A 14,782-nucleotide genomic window follows, 5' to 3' on the forward strand; every position below is an offset into this window, starting at 1 on the left:
TGAGGATAACTGCACCTCCCTCCCATGAGGCTCCCGCCCCGAGTCAGGAGGCCCCTTGGGCCAGCTTGGCTCAGCTTCACTTACTCTGAAGTCAGATCTCCACACAGATCTCTCGAGGTCATCTCCAACAAGCTGCAAAAGTGAACAAGCTCACTGACCTGCCTTCTTCCTGAGCCCTCTCTGGGGCTCACGGCTTTCTCGGGCTCTCCTTGGCCCATTCCTCTGAGGGCCGCTGCTGCTGCCCGGGTATCTTTAGGGTGGGGGGCTGGAGATGACACAAGGCGAGCCAACGTAGAGTCGAAGCAATCAGGGCTCAGAGCCCTGAGCAGAAGCCAGCACTGACTTCAAATATTAATGAGCTTTTCAACTCCCAAGGCAGGACTTGATATGATTTTAAAGCACAAAGTTGTTTTTTCTTTATTTATCACACTGACTTGAAAGTTCGGAATCTTTATTGCTCCCAATTAAAATAGTGGGTATTAAAGCAAGAACTCTCTGGTTGAACAAACAGGTGTAAATGAGACACGCACTTAATTGATGCTGCTGACAAGTCCTCTGTTATTCCACAATGGAAACAGTAGCATGATGGTGATAAAATGCAGCTCCGGGTCTCCGAAGGACATCCTGACTATGCGTTTCATGCAAAAATAACGCCATGTGCCAATGAACGATTAAATTGCTCCTCCTGGGGGTTCTTCTGATGGAGAAAACAATGTAAGGGCATGGACAGCGTGTGCTGCCTGTGCTGCTTTCCTGTTCCCCTCTGTCACAGCCCCTCCTGTGAGATCGAAGGCTCAGCAGAAATGGCGGCCTAGGCCCTGGTGGCTCAGACACGAGGACACGGCCCAAAGCTTAACAGCCATGGCGACGGACTGTCTCAAATGGCATCCCAGCCGGTGTCTCTACAGTCCCCCGGGTCTTCTCCCCCTCAATTATTCTTTCAGCTAGTCAGGACTTTTGTCTGTCTTATAAATTCCTTTCTCAAGTCTTCACATGACGAAGAATGGCATTCGGATCAACCAGCATGTTCCCTGACATCACCTGTGAACTCCCTATTTATGGTGCCACCCTATGGGAAGGCCGCAGGTGTCTTCAGACGGCTAGGTTACCCTTTGGGAACATGCTTGGGGCCTGAGTGTGCGCTGCTACAAAACCCCATGCGTCATTTGGCACTCGGACAAAGCAGTGGCCTCTTTCTGAAACACTGAATTCAATGACTATCTATGTGTCCCAGCCTCCCCATGTCAGGAGCTGTGCTGGGGCTGGAGGCACAAAGAAGAAACTGGACAGTCCCTGCCCACGAGAGGCTTCCGTTCTCTCCCTGGGATCCCTCCTTTCCTTCGTGCCATGGACCCTTGGGCAACCTGGTGAAGCCCATGGGTCCCTTCCCAGACTAAGAGGTTATAAAGGAAAGCCAGGACACTACAATAGCTATTCAAATACCCCAAGCACAAGGTCACTGAGTCCCTGTCCCAGCGGAGCCGCGTGGTTGTGGAGGCACGGCCCAAGTACCAAGACAAGGAAGGGCTGCATAGAAGAAAGGGCCAGGCTAGCAGGAGAGGAGACAGAGCCATTTCATCCTGGCTGTGTATCCCTGGCACTCTGCACACAGTAGGTGGGTGGCACCCAGTAGGTACCTCCTGACTGATTCCCTTTTGGGAAAGCCAGGACAAGCATGACTTAAGAGCACTCAACCCATAGACCAAGGGTTTATATCCATGATTAAGAATATTAAAAAGACCTAGATTACTGTATAATTATCGAACAGAGGAATTAAAGCATAATATTACTATTCTTCAAAGGGAAATATGTCAAAAGTTTTTTTCCCCTATGATATCTGAACAGCCAAAGCCTTGAAAAGCATTCTTGCTGGTAAATTAATGAATGAAGGCGCTGTCATTGAGCACTTTCTCAGTGGCGAGTACCGAGCCTCACGAGAATCAAAACGTACCCGGCAGGGTCCTCCTGAACAATTCCCCCTTCCCCAGAAACAAAAACCAAGCCAATAATGAATGTTGTCGTCCTTGAGTTCCACTGATCTCTTCTCTTCTTGGCCCCCAGTGTTAGAGAGGATGCACTCTGTGTACCGACTGGCTGCTGGGGGAGGTTGTGCTGACCTGAGTCTGTGGTGGGCCTTATCCCATTCACACAAGGCAGGAGGGGCCTCATGGAGGGTCCACAGCACAGAGCAGCGACCCAGGACTTCAAGGATGGATTTTAGCAGCACCAGGTTCAGGGCGAGTCCAGGCAGCTCATCTCCCCTCCCTGTGATGGAGGCCACCCAGCTGTAAAACTGGGTGGGGAGAAGCCACAGCCCATGTTACCCTCGAGCTGAGTGGGCAAACAAACTCATTTCAGCCCTGGCTTCCTCTTACCTCAAAAAGAGCAAAGGAAAGGGTTGGTGCCAATTGTCACTTTTCAACAGCTGCATGGGCTGCAGAGGGGAAGTCAGGCCTGGGTGGGGGGCTGCAAGAGAAACACGTCAGCATTCTGCTATGTGCTTTGGGGACCTGACTGTGCTCAAGGTGGAAAGCTTGTCGCTTAGCCCTCGAGGGGCAGAGACTAAGACCAGCTGTTACAAGACACAGGAAGGTGGAGATCAGATCCATGGAGAGAAGGCCTCCCAACTGCTGGAGCTGAGGACAAGAGGAGCAGGAGGCATCAGGAATTAGGAGGTGTCCAAGCAGAGGCCAGAGGACCATTGGTCAGGTGTGGGCTATCCAAGATCATTGTTCGGGGAGGGTTGGGGCCAGATTATTTCAGAGGTTCCTCCCAACACTGAGACTTGATGAGTCCCCATTAGCAAGAGGATACAGAGCCTGAAGTTCATGAACTTTTTTTTAAAAAGCATTTTGTTAAAATGTTAAGTTGATAGAATTGGTTTGCTTGGCTGCTTGCAATACTTTTTCCTTGATCTGTGAGCTTTGAAATTTGGCTATGATGTTCTGGGCAGTTTTCATTTTGGGATCTCTTTCAGGCAGTGATTGGTGGATTTCTTTCAATTTCTATTTTTCGCTCTGGATCTAATATTTCAGGGTGGTGAAAAAGGGTCTTGAAAAATATTGTCCATTCTTTTTAAAATTTTTGGTCATGGCTCTCAGGCAGTCCAATAATTCTTATATTATTTCTCCTGCATCTAACTTGGTTTGTTTTGCAATCCTGTGCATTTAATTTTATGAATTCATCCACAGGCCACATCTGATGACCTGTGGGGTCTATGGCACAAAGGAAGGCAAGAATCTCTACCTTAGGGGGTTTATGATAAAACTAGCTCTCTGGTACTAAAGGGAAAAACTAATGTGATATACTATGCCTTTATTCTTTCTTTTTTTTTTTTGCGGGATTACTGTGTCTTTATTGTATAAATAACACATGCTATACACAATCTATGTGTATGTATATATAAGTAAATAAAAATCATGTCTCAGTGCCTAGGAAAACTGTTTCCTTGCCAATATGTTTTTTGAGTTCATTTTTCTGCTTTTCATAATTCTTTCATCTCACAGGATCAGATTTAGAACTGGAAGAAAGCTGAGGTCATTGCGTCCAACCCCCTCATTTTACAGAGGAGAAAATGGAGGCCCAGGGATGTTCAGTGCCTTGGCTAGAGCCACACAGCTACTTAATGTCCGAGGCAGGATTCGCACCCACGTCCAGATCTCTATTCATTGCCCCATCTGACTGCTCGAACTTGCTCCTAGCTTGCAGTCAGGCTACCAGCTGCCAGCTGCCAGCTGCCAGTACTCATTGCTTTCCTACAACAAGGCAGCTTTACTCCCCCTAATCTAGTGGTCTTAATAAGCTTGTTAACACTGTATGCAAAGTCAGAATCAATAGGTATTAAGGGAGATTCTTTGAGGCCTTGTCTTTCTCCTCTTCCTCCAAACAGAAAAGAAGATTCTTGAGAGTCGGCTCCATAAAGGCCTTCCTCTCTTCCAGCTGATCTTGTATTCACTGAGTGTCTATTTTGGTGAAGAAAGGGCTGCCCTTGGGGACAAGAGGAGCCTTGTTCAGATCCTGCCCCAGTCCTCACTAGCTGGGAAAGTCACTTAATCTCTGCCTGCCTCAGTTTCCTCATCCATAAAATAGGGATAATATAATAGTAGCCCCTAACTCGAAAGATCGCTGTGGGGCTCAAATGAAAAACGACGTGTGTAAAGCTCTGTGCGTTTCGCCATCACCATCCCTGACATCTGGGACATCCCCACCAAGAGAATACGAGCTCTCTGAGAGCAGGGGCTGCTCCACTTCTGTCTCTGGTACACTGCCTGGCATGCGTTGGGCAGTTCTCATATTTACACACGCGTGCACACCCACCCACCACAGCACGCCACCCCCGGCTGTCTCTGTAGGCCCAGGGCCCACTATGGCTCCTCACTAGTCAGTTCTTAAGAACTCAGAGTTAAACTGAACCGCCTTGACTTGGGGGGGGGTCTTGGCTCTGAACTTTCTTCCTAGTTCTCCGCCGTGTTCCAGATAGCTGATTGTCCAGCCATGTCACTTCAAGAACTGCCCCAAATAAGTGGGCAGGGGTCAGGTGGGCTGCCTAGAGGATGCCATTGGCAGCGGGGGATGGGGCCTGGCCAGCCCAGGAGCAAACATCCAGTCAGGATGACAAGGAGCCAGATTTCCCCTTTGTGGCACCACCCGCTCACCACCAAGACACAATAATGCATGTCACGTGGAAGACGGCACGCTCAGCCTGGCTCTGGATTCTGAGAGAGAGAAAACACCCAACCCACAGAAGCAGCTCTTTGGAGGTAAGATTCACTCCCGGAGGCCAGCATTGCTAGGAGCAAACAAAGGGTTTTGTTGCAGGAAGAAAATTCCCAACATTTCTCATGTATTTTTATACTCAGAACATCGGAAGGCGTGTCAGGCGTCAAGCAGTGCCCAAAGATGCCACCGAGCCCCCTCCCCCACTGGCCAAACCCATTCAAAGTCTTACCTGATTTGCTCTTTCAAGGTCGGTCATGATCATTTCAATTTCGTCGGCCCTGGGGAGAAGCGAGAGAGGGAGAGAGCACTTTAGTAGGCAGCGCCACAAAGCCTTGTGGCGCCCAGAGGGGCAAGGCCGGAGTCAGGGGCTGGCAGGCTCCCGCCTCCCAACAGCACTGCAGCCGCGGGCAAACGCCTGGATTCGCAGCGCCTGAGGTGAGAGTCAAAACTGAGAAGTGAAACCTTCCCCACATGTTAGGTGGTGTGGCCTGCGGTGCTGTCAAGGAGCTCGACTGTGTCTCTGCTGGGACTTCCACCATCTACACCATAAACGCCCCAAGACAAAGCCCTCCCCATCTCACATGTGGCCCATTGCCACCAGATTCCCTCTTATTTTTAAAGTACCTTGTTACAATACCTTAGGGCAGCTACACAACATGGGAGACACAGAGACCCCCAGTAAGGGAGAGGGACGGAGGGATGCAGAGGGTGGGAGGAGAGAGAGGAGGGCAGTGAGGGGGAAGGGGACAGAAGGGGGGAGGGGAGGGAGAGAGGGGGGACAGGGGAAGGGGGAGGGGACAGAAGGAGGGAGGGGAGGGAGAGAGGGGGGACAGGCGAAGGGGGAGGGGACAGAAGGAAGGAGGAGAGGGAGAGAGGGGGGGACAGGTGAAGGGGGAGGGGACAGAAGGGGGGAGGGGAGGGAGAGAGGAAGGGAGAGAAGGGGGGAAGGAGAGCAGGCAGTGGGAGATAGAGAGATACTGCCCAGTCACAGTGAAGCATGCCCAAACCACAAAGGAATTGGGGGAATACCCCCATTTTGGGTCATGGGGGAGGGGGCACACAACAAAATTCCATAGGAGGGAAAACCAGGGAAAAGGGCTTCCCGGGTCATCTGAAATGAGGCCTTGGCCTCCTTTGACACATGTGCCCCAGCTGACACCCCCTGCCGGGAAGCTGCATAGGGCTCTGGGTGGGCAGGCAAAGGAAGTGAAGGTATTTTGTGCCCTTGGCTGCGGACAGAGACAAAGAACAGGCCGGGCCTGGAAACAGTGCAGTTGTCCGTGTGGCTGTGGCAGCGATTCACCAGGCCCGGCCCGCCAGGGCACCATCCCCGGGCCTGCCGGCCTCTCTGATGGGAGCAGTGTGACTGTCCACTCTGGGGGGCTGATGCAAGGTCTTCCCCCAGAGACTCCCTGGCAAGTACAGGCCAGTTAGGAACAAGGGATGTGGAGGCTGCGGCTGGAGTTGAGTTATAAGGTGGTGGAGCAATGCAGGTGAAGAACTTCCCTGCGCCCCCTCCACGCTGCCTGAGCACACTGGGGTACGGGTACCAGGAGGGGAGTGTGTCCACCACAGGGCTGCATTGGGTGTCGGGGGCCTGGGTTCAAATCCTAGCCTTGCCCCTTGCTAGCAGGAGATCTGCATTAATACCTGCAAAATGAGAACTACAGCTGTATGATTCCTACTCACTGGGGGGTCATGAGGATCAAATGAGAAAATAGTGACATAGGTCACCTTGAGGTCCAAGGCTTGTAGACTGTTTGGTCCCCTGGGTGCTTCACTTCACGGATGAACAAACTGAGGCCCAGGGAGCTGAAGAGCCGCCCTTCCAGATGAGGTCTGTAAAAGGCTGAGTGGGCGACCTGCACAGACGTCACGCACACTCCCTCCCTCCTTTCATTCCCTCGTCCTTCTTCCCTCTCTTCCTCCCTTCCCCTGGATGCTTCTCAGTGCCCTCGGACTCCATTCCCTGTGATCAGGCGTCCACTTCATTAGACGTCTTTTGAAACCGAACACTGCTTTCAGGCTGGGCTGCGAAGGCTGTTCCAACTTGCAAAACTGCCCAGTGAAATGAAGCTCTTTTGGGGACAATTTCCTAACTTCATGGAGTCTCTTGGTGAGATGAGCAGCAGAACATTCCAATGAGCGCACTGAACATCGACAATGAAACGTCAGATCAAGGTGGGACTTGGAGAGGGGAGGCAGGGGCCCCTCCAATGACTGAACACCCTATGGTGTCATCACAGAATTAAGTGCTTGAGCTCTTAACGAGAAGCCACGTTGCCAGAGGAAGGCTATTTTCCTGACTCTGAAGGGCCAAGGCACTAAGACGATGTCAAAGACGAATGCTCCGTCAGCTTGAGAGCCGCCATGTTGACGGACTGGTGGAGAAGGCACGCGAGGATGCAGATGCCCTCACGGGAGGCTTCCTGTCATTAGGAAGGGAAGCACCGTGACTTCCCAGGAAAGTTCTCAACCTGAATCTAACAGCTGTTTCAAGGGGCCTCTGACCGTTGCCTTCCTGACGCACTCAGCTGAGACTGCATTTGTCAAGCTGGAGGGCACCACCCTGTGACAGTGCTTTTGGGAAATGGAAGTCGCTGCTAAGACAAGTCAGTCGGCTGCAGTGTTATTCATGATTTCATTCAATAAATCACTCAATTAAAATTTACTGGGCACCCACAAGGTTCCTGGCAGTGAGCTAGGTGCTATGGGATGAGGGAACATAACAGAGAAGACACAGGCCTTGCCCCCGGGCGATGAGACGTCAAGTAGAGGCAGGAGAGACCGGCAGCAGGCAGCCAAGATGGGGAAATACAACAGAGCGAGACCAAGAGCAAACCAGGAAACGGTCTTGGAAAATCTAGAGCTCAACCAGGGTTGTGGACACAGGCCATCAGTCTGCCAGCACAGACCGAGGACCTGGGGCGCCTCAGGCCCTGCTGGGAAAGCTGCCGCCATCTCAGGCACTATCGAGAAAAGCACGGCATCGCTGAATGTCACGATCGCAAGGGATGTGAGAGAGCAGCCATATGTTGGCAGGGTCAGATGGCGTCTGCCGTACAGTGTTCAATCCTGGAGGATGGATGTTGGCAAAGTAATAGATGCTCAGGAAGATGACGCCTAGGCTGGTGTGTGTGTGTGTGTGTGTGTGTGTGTGTGCATATGCATGACTGTGTATGTGCACGTGAGTAAGTGTGTGTGTATGTGGTGTCCTGGAGATCATGCGGTACAAAGACTAGAATAAGGAATTGGGGAGATCTTGAGCCTACAGAAGACTGGGGTACGATGTGACAGCAGTCTTCAAATCTCTTAAGTGCTGGCACATGCAAGGAAGATTGGACTTAATTCCGCTTGGTCAGAGAGGGCACTGGTGGGAGAAACGGACAGAGCCTGGCAGAAGTAGGTTTAAAGGGAATGAAAGCGAACTCCTAAGAAGCGAAGCCACCCAGGGATGCAGGGGCTGCCTCAGAAGGGAGGGGCTTCTTCTGGTACTCAAGCCAAGCTAGGAAGGGTACGTTCTGGTACGGGATGTTGTAGAGGGGATTCACCTTCGGGTGTGCTTTGGACTAGAGGCTCTCGGAGCCCCTCAGGAGAGTCGATGATTCTGGACTAGGAGAAACAAGCTGTTCTGGGAACAGGGACCAGGCTGGGTGAAAACAAAGACCTAGGCCAGAATGTGGCAGATGGAGGGGACATGGGTTTGTGGGCTTCTCTCCTTAATGACTTGCTTCTAGTGAATAGGGAAACAAAGGTTATCTGTGTAAATGTTTCCCTTTGTTGCTGATACAATTGGGTTTTCACATCAGCCACATTTCCAATAAATAGTATTCCCTGCTCCTCTCAGCCTCACCCCAGCCATGTCTTATGACAAAGAATAAAAAGGTGTGTGTGTGTGTGTGTGTGTGTGTGTGTGTGTGTGTGTGTGTATGAGAGAGAGAGAGATAGAGAAACCCCTAGTTCAGCAAAACTAACCATCTCATCAATTGAGTCGGATTATATGTGGAGTTATTCACCCATTATCCTGATTTCTCACAGCCCCCCTCCAAGTCCCTCTGGAAGGGATGGAGATTATACAAATCCTTGTTTAAGAATGGAAGTGTCCCTCTTCTAGTAAAAATTTAAAGCAGAGAATGGAGACCAAGAGTTGAAAAAGACGCAGGAGAGCAAATGACAACCTGAACACCAGGAAACCCAGAATCGGCTTTTCCTTTATAGCGCTCACCATTGTGGGAATAGTCACGAGGGATCAGGAACCAGACTAAGGAGTCCAGAGACCTCCCCCCATGGAGCCTGCCAACTTGGGCAAGGCTTAATTAATCTGGGCCTCAGTTTCCTTATCTGTAAAATCTTTGACTATAGAGGATTCCCTTCCAACTCTGACATCCTGCACACAGAGTGCAGGTGACTGTGGGCACAGATGCGTTGGACAGACTATGAATTCTTCCAGGAGCATTCCCCATAAAGAATAAGATTCCCACTGTTCTGTCTGACATGCCAGGAATGACATATGCCCCCCAAAGCTTCGGAGTCAGGTATAAAGAACCAGCTTCACTAGCTCAGGAGCTGCTATCGTGAGCCGGACGCAGTCACTGGAAGTGCATTTCTCGTTAGCTGGAAGATCAGTTTTCTGTCTTCTGATCAGTCGAACATCTGTTACCAAGCAACTGGGAGCCCGACTAGTAGCCTGCCCTGAGAAGCAGCACTCTTACCTTGCACCGGCCGGGTGAGGTCTGCATTTCCAGCAGGAATGAAAGAAAGCCCTTCGCTCTGCTCTATCATCCAGCACAGACACTTAATGATAGGTGTCAAGATGACGGCAAGGCCCACAGAGGCGATCACGGTCTCTGTTCTAGAAACACCCAATGGAAGGAAGCCAGCTGGGCTTGGCAAAACACTTCGGAGCATTGTTTTAGAGTCTGTTGACAAGCTGGGAATTCTGGCAAGAGGGGATACCTTCCGAAATGATTCCTTCAACAAACAATTTGAATCATCGGTGTAATGCACCACCCTGGGGGATGGGGGCTACTTTACCAAAGGACCACAGACATGGAGTGGGAAGGAAGCTCAGAGGTCACCCATCAGGTCCAACCCTCTCATTCCCTGGCATGATGGACAGGGAGATATCCTGAGAGCTAGAAAGGGTCTTAGCATCATCCAGTCCGACTCGTCCTTTTATATAGAAGGAAACTGAGGCACAGAGAGAAGTGACTAGCTCAAGGACACAGAGCTAGTGAGAGAGTCAGGGCACCAGTGTCCAAACCCAGGAGTCTGTCAAATCATCTCAGTCATCTGCCCAACAGACCTGTGAGGCTGTCTAGGGTGTCACACCTTGTTGGGTAATGTGTGGAGGCGGAAGAGAGCTGGGCAGGCTAAGGGGGACAGTTCAAAGTTCAGTCTGGCTGGAATCCAGATTGTGAGGAGACCGTGAAACGAGAACATTTTCCATGAACTGATCTGTGATCCCAGGAACACGGTCTCTCTCCCAGGACAAGCCCATCCCCTGAAATCTCATCACAGAGTCTGATTCTCAACCCCTCCTTGGGAAGTACTGAAATGTTCACCAAGATGCTTAAAGACCATTCATATGAATTGAGAAGCACCAAGGCATGGTGGGAAAAGAACCAGCTTCGGATTCTGAAAGCCCCGGGTTCAAATTTTGCTTCTGATGTGGGCTGGCTGTATAACTCTGGGCCAGTCCCTTTCCCTTCCAGGGCCCCAGACAACTCTCTAGGACTGTGAGGTGCAGAGAAGGGGGCTCACCTGCACTGGTGGAAGGAGTTTCTTCATTGAGAGATTCCCCAAACCCATGGAACCACATGTGACATCTAAAATTATATGTGGTCGCCTTATTTCTGTCCCAAGGTTAGGGAAAATTAGCTGGGGTTTCTGATATATTTGTTACTTATAAATTAGAAGCTTTAGCACCAGTTTTGGGCGTCAAGCATTTATTAAAGCATACCAAATATTAGTAGAGAGAGAACACTTGGCTCAGAAAGTTAAGAAAAGGCCTATCTAGCCTAGGGCTCAGCCTGGCCTGCTTCTTCCTCCAGGTTCTCCTCCACCAGCTGGTTCAAGAGCCTGAGAGTGGAAGCCACCTCTGGGATAGAGGAGAAGCAGCCCTTCCACACTGCTCCAAGCTCATTGGCTAGCATCATCAAAAGTCTATTGGTTTACTGGACTTGAGGGTGGTCCATGAGCAGAATGTGCTGAGGTCAGAGTTCAGAGAACACCCCCGCTGAGGGCCAGGCCTTCAGATAGGTGTAGTTCCAATCAAATTAACTCCAAGTCAGTCAGTCAGCAAAGTCAATTCAATCAATCTTTTTTTTTTTTTTTAGTGAGGCAATTGGGGTTAAGTGACTTGCCCAGGGTCACACAGCTAGTAAGTATCAAGTGTCTGAGGCCAGATTTGAACTTGGGTCCTCCTGACTCCAGGGCTGGTGCTCTATCCACTGCGCCAACTAGCTGCCCCCAATCAATCTTAATATAATCCCCTCAAGCCGGGGGGTGGGGTGGCTTGCTCTGGGAGTCCCCAAACCCCCATTTGACAATTAGAACAACAATAATATCTTCCTACTTCAATTATGCTCCTCCCAAAAAAAAGTAGTTCCTTAAGCCACCTCTTAAGGGAACATCAAATATGAAAATTAATAGAACAGGGGTTTTATTGCAGGATCTTTCCTACTTCTACCTCATAGAAAGAGATGAGAACAAGGTGATAGTAATCATTCAAGTCACTGAACCTCTCTGGGCCTCAGGCTCCTCGTCTGTACGATGGATGGGGGAGCCCAGATGGCCTCTAATGTCCCTTTCTGCTCTAAGCCTGCGGTCTGTGGTTTGAGACAAAACTAGACAACACAGCTTATTCCAAAACAAAAGTCCTTCCCTGCCGGCGCTGGTCACATCAGAACATTTTCTCTATGAAGCCTTTCTAACCCTCCCCCCATTCCCCTTTCACCAAATAAAAAGGAGAAAAAAAGCTAATCCTTCCATAACATTACCCTCGATATCGAAATAAACCATGCAGAGGTTAATACCACAACTATAAACGTTATCTTAAAAGCGCAGTAATGAATTAAATTGTATGTACTTTTTCAGAGCAAATGTCAACAGTATTTCCAAGAGTCTTCCAAAGGCCTCCCGCTTTTCCTTTTCAAAGCTCCACGACACCATCAGTAGCTGACATTCAACACTAGTATGAATTCACTTATTTCCCAAAGTCAGTAATAACTGCATATACTGTTGGCTCAGCCAAACGGTTTATTATCAAACTTTCGTCCTCTCACCTTTTTATAGGCTGACGAAACAGCTTCCACCGACCTGTTGGCCTCAGATGCAGTGACCCTCAGCTCTGACCTCAAGGTGGCCACAGAATTCTGGCTTGGCCTAGAGTGTGGCGTTCTTTCAATCAAGCCCACCCAGATTGTTTCAGAGCCTTCTCTGGGTTAACGCATCATCTTTAGACATGGTCAAGGTCGGTGGGACTGAAAATATATCCATCTCAAAGGCTGGGTATTGACTTTGCCGCCATGCTTAGTGATCCTCAACTATGGTGCATGGAAATCTGTCCCTTCCAGTGAGACACAAAGTCCATCTTCCAGGCGCAGGGGGACGTAGAAAGGACACATTTCCAAGTCTGAAGTCAATCGGCTCAACACCAGAGAGGAAAGATCTGGCATCAAAGAGATGCCTCTAAGGGAGCAGCTTACAGCTATTTTGGGTCCTGACATGCCAGGAACGACACGTGCCCCCCAAAGCTTCGCCCCTGCCCCAGGTCATCAGGGAAGCTGATGGACTCCTCAGAATCTGGCTTTTCCATGTGTTACATAAAATACACAAGATCCCAAAGGAAGCCAGTGATGTTGAAATGGTTAGTCCTTCCTCGCTCCCTCTCTCTCCCCCTTTCTCTTTCTCTCTCAAACAAGGTCACTGAGGCCAGGTTAAGACTCCATGTTCCAAGTATTGGATCTTCTGGCTAATAAAAAGTCATTACAGTGTATTTGATGTTGAATAAAAAGGAACAGCAATAGCAGATCCACAATTCTGCTCTGAAATCTAGCAGCCAAGTCAATAATTTTTACCCATCCTCTACTCCCTGGCCTAAATCAGTTCATATTATTCTAGCCCTCATTGCCCAAGAAAGGGCAGCAGGGTATGGGGAGAAGTAGTTCATCAGCCAAAAAACGTTTCTGAAGCACCCACTCATGTGCCAGGCACTGAGGTTACAAAAGTACAAGTGCCACTGTCCCTGCCCTCAAGGAACTTACATTTGATCAGGGGAGATGATACACGTACAAGTAAACACAAACTACGCCCAAGATAAATACATGCCCCAGGAATTAGAAAAGCCTCCAGGCAACTTGCCATGCTTGAGCTGAGCGGAGGTAGCGGTGGGGAGGGAAGGCATTCTTGGCATGGAGGACAGCCTCTGCACAGACATAGCGATCAACGGGGCTCATTGGATGGAAGGGGAAAGGTGTTTGCAGAAAGGGACGGAAGGTGGTGAAGGTGTACCATTCCTTCTGTCACGTTCGAGGAAGGAACTTTAGGCAGCAGACCTGGGATCTCTAGGGTAGGGGCGGCAAGGCTGGATGCAGGCAGGTTAGGCCACTTGTCCGAAATGGGAATAAAGGACCACAATCTGGGAGTGTGCAAGTGTACAGAAGTGTGTGTGTGTAAGCATGGGATGTGTGTGTGTGTGCATGCATTCATGTGTGCGTGTGCGTGTGCGTGTGGGGGTGCACTTTTTACAACCCAGTGAGATTGTTTGCCTTTCCCACTTTAGTTTTTTTAGTTGTATGTCGAATTAATTGATGTGTTCTTTCTTTCCTTTGTTGGTGAAAGTGTTTAGAGATATACATTTTCTCCTTAGGATTCCCATTTCTTCAGAAGAATATATGTATGTGAATGTAAGGATATATGGATATGCATGCATTAATGTAAATACATACATACATATCTATTCTGTTGGTATGCAAAAGCATAGCTGTGGCAGGCTCAATCCGAGATTCACAGAGTTGCAAGAGACCCAGATCCTATCATTTGGTGTTACCATAGCTAATGTCTTGGGTTCTAGTCCCCCGTTGACCTCTTCAATATCATCCTTCCACTTACCCAGGCTCAAAACTTCTTGACTTCAGTTTTGGTTATATTTCTAACCCTTCTCACCCTGATTTAATTGATCTCTGGATTTTCCCTCTATAATATTCTCTGCCTTCCTCTCCATTACCACTAGTGTCACCCTTGATGAGGCCAATAGACAAAAGCAAAAACCTAGGAAGTGGTCTTACCTTCATAAGGCTGTATGCATGATGCCAGGTTGATTTTCCTTCAGTAAAGCTCTAATCAAGTCACTGCCCTGCTAAAATAAAATCTTCAATGGCTTCCTAGTGCTCCCCAGAAAAATTACAGACTCCTCAGTCTGGGCCAAGATCCTGACCTGCCTCTCCAGCGTAACTGTCCACATCTCTCACACCCTGGCCCACCTATTTGTCTGAATGGATTCCAGGCCTCCCCCTCTTACCCCATATATCTGCTCGTCAGAATTTTACTGACTGGGGGGAGCCAGCTCAAAGGCCTTCTCCTCCATCAAGTCTTTCCAGAGGGTGTGGAGTCTCCAAGGTGCTTCTTTGGCATCCTTGTGACCACACTGAGCATGCTTTCTTACAGGACAGTTATGTGTCCATTGTGTTTTACTTCCACGTATATTCCCCCGTGAGCCAGAAGAGCGCTTCAAACACAGGAAGTGCACAAGAGAACATTTGGGAAATTTAACCAAACCACAAATGTGACAAATAAATTCGGCGGACACAACTGAACTTTCGGCCTTACTGAATTTTCAAGGAGAATGTTTTAAGAGCCCTCAGACAGGAGGCAGAATCCTTCAACACACAAAGGCCCCTGAAACAAATGCAACGAGGTAGCTTGGAGACCTAATAGCTGGATAAAGTGAGATTTCACTTTGGCAAAAACAATTACCTGTCCCCCCACGGGAGATTCACTTCTGAAAAGAACTTATCTGTTTAACTAAATGACATTTGGATAGAGGAGAAAGTCATTCATT

General features: G+C 49.3%; 1 protein-coding gene across 6 annotated transcripts in view; it reads right to left on the minus strand.

Moving 5' to 3' along the window:
• The window catches only part of CUX1 (cut like homeobox 1), a 423,932-nt gene that overhangs the window by 122,079 nt on the left and 287,071 nt on the right, over positions 1 to 14,782 (minus strand). For all 6 annotated transcript variants that reach the window (XM_043964600.1, XM_043964601.1, XM_043964598.1 and 3 more), the window contains exon 9: positions 4,949 to 4,997. In XM_043964600.1, coding sequence (XP_043820535.1) covers positions 4,949 to 4,997 — 49 coding nt within the window. The remainder of the gene's footprint in view (positions 1 to 4,948; positions 4,998 to 14,782) is intronic.

Source organism: Dromiciops gliroides, chromosome 4 (genome assembly GCF_019393635.1).
Source record: "Dromiciops gliroides isolate mDroGli1 chromosome 4, mDroGli1.pri, whole genome shotgun sequence".
NCBI classification, from domain to species: Eukaryota; Metazoa; Chordata; class Mammalia; order Microbiotheria; family Microbiotheriidae; genus Dromiciops; species Dromiciops gliroides.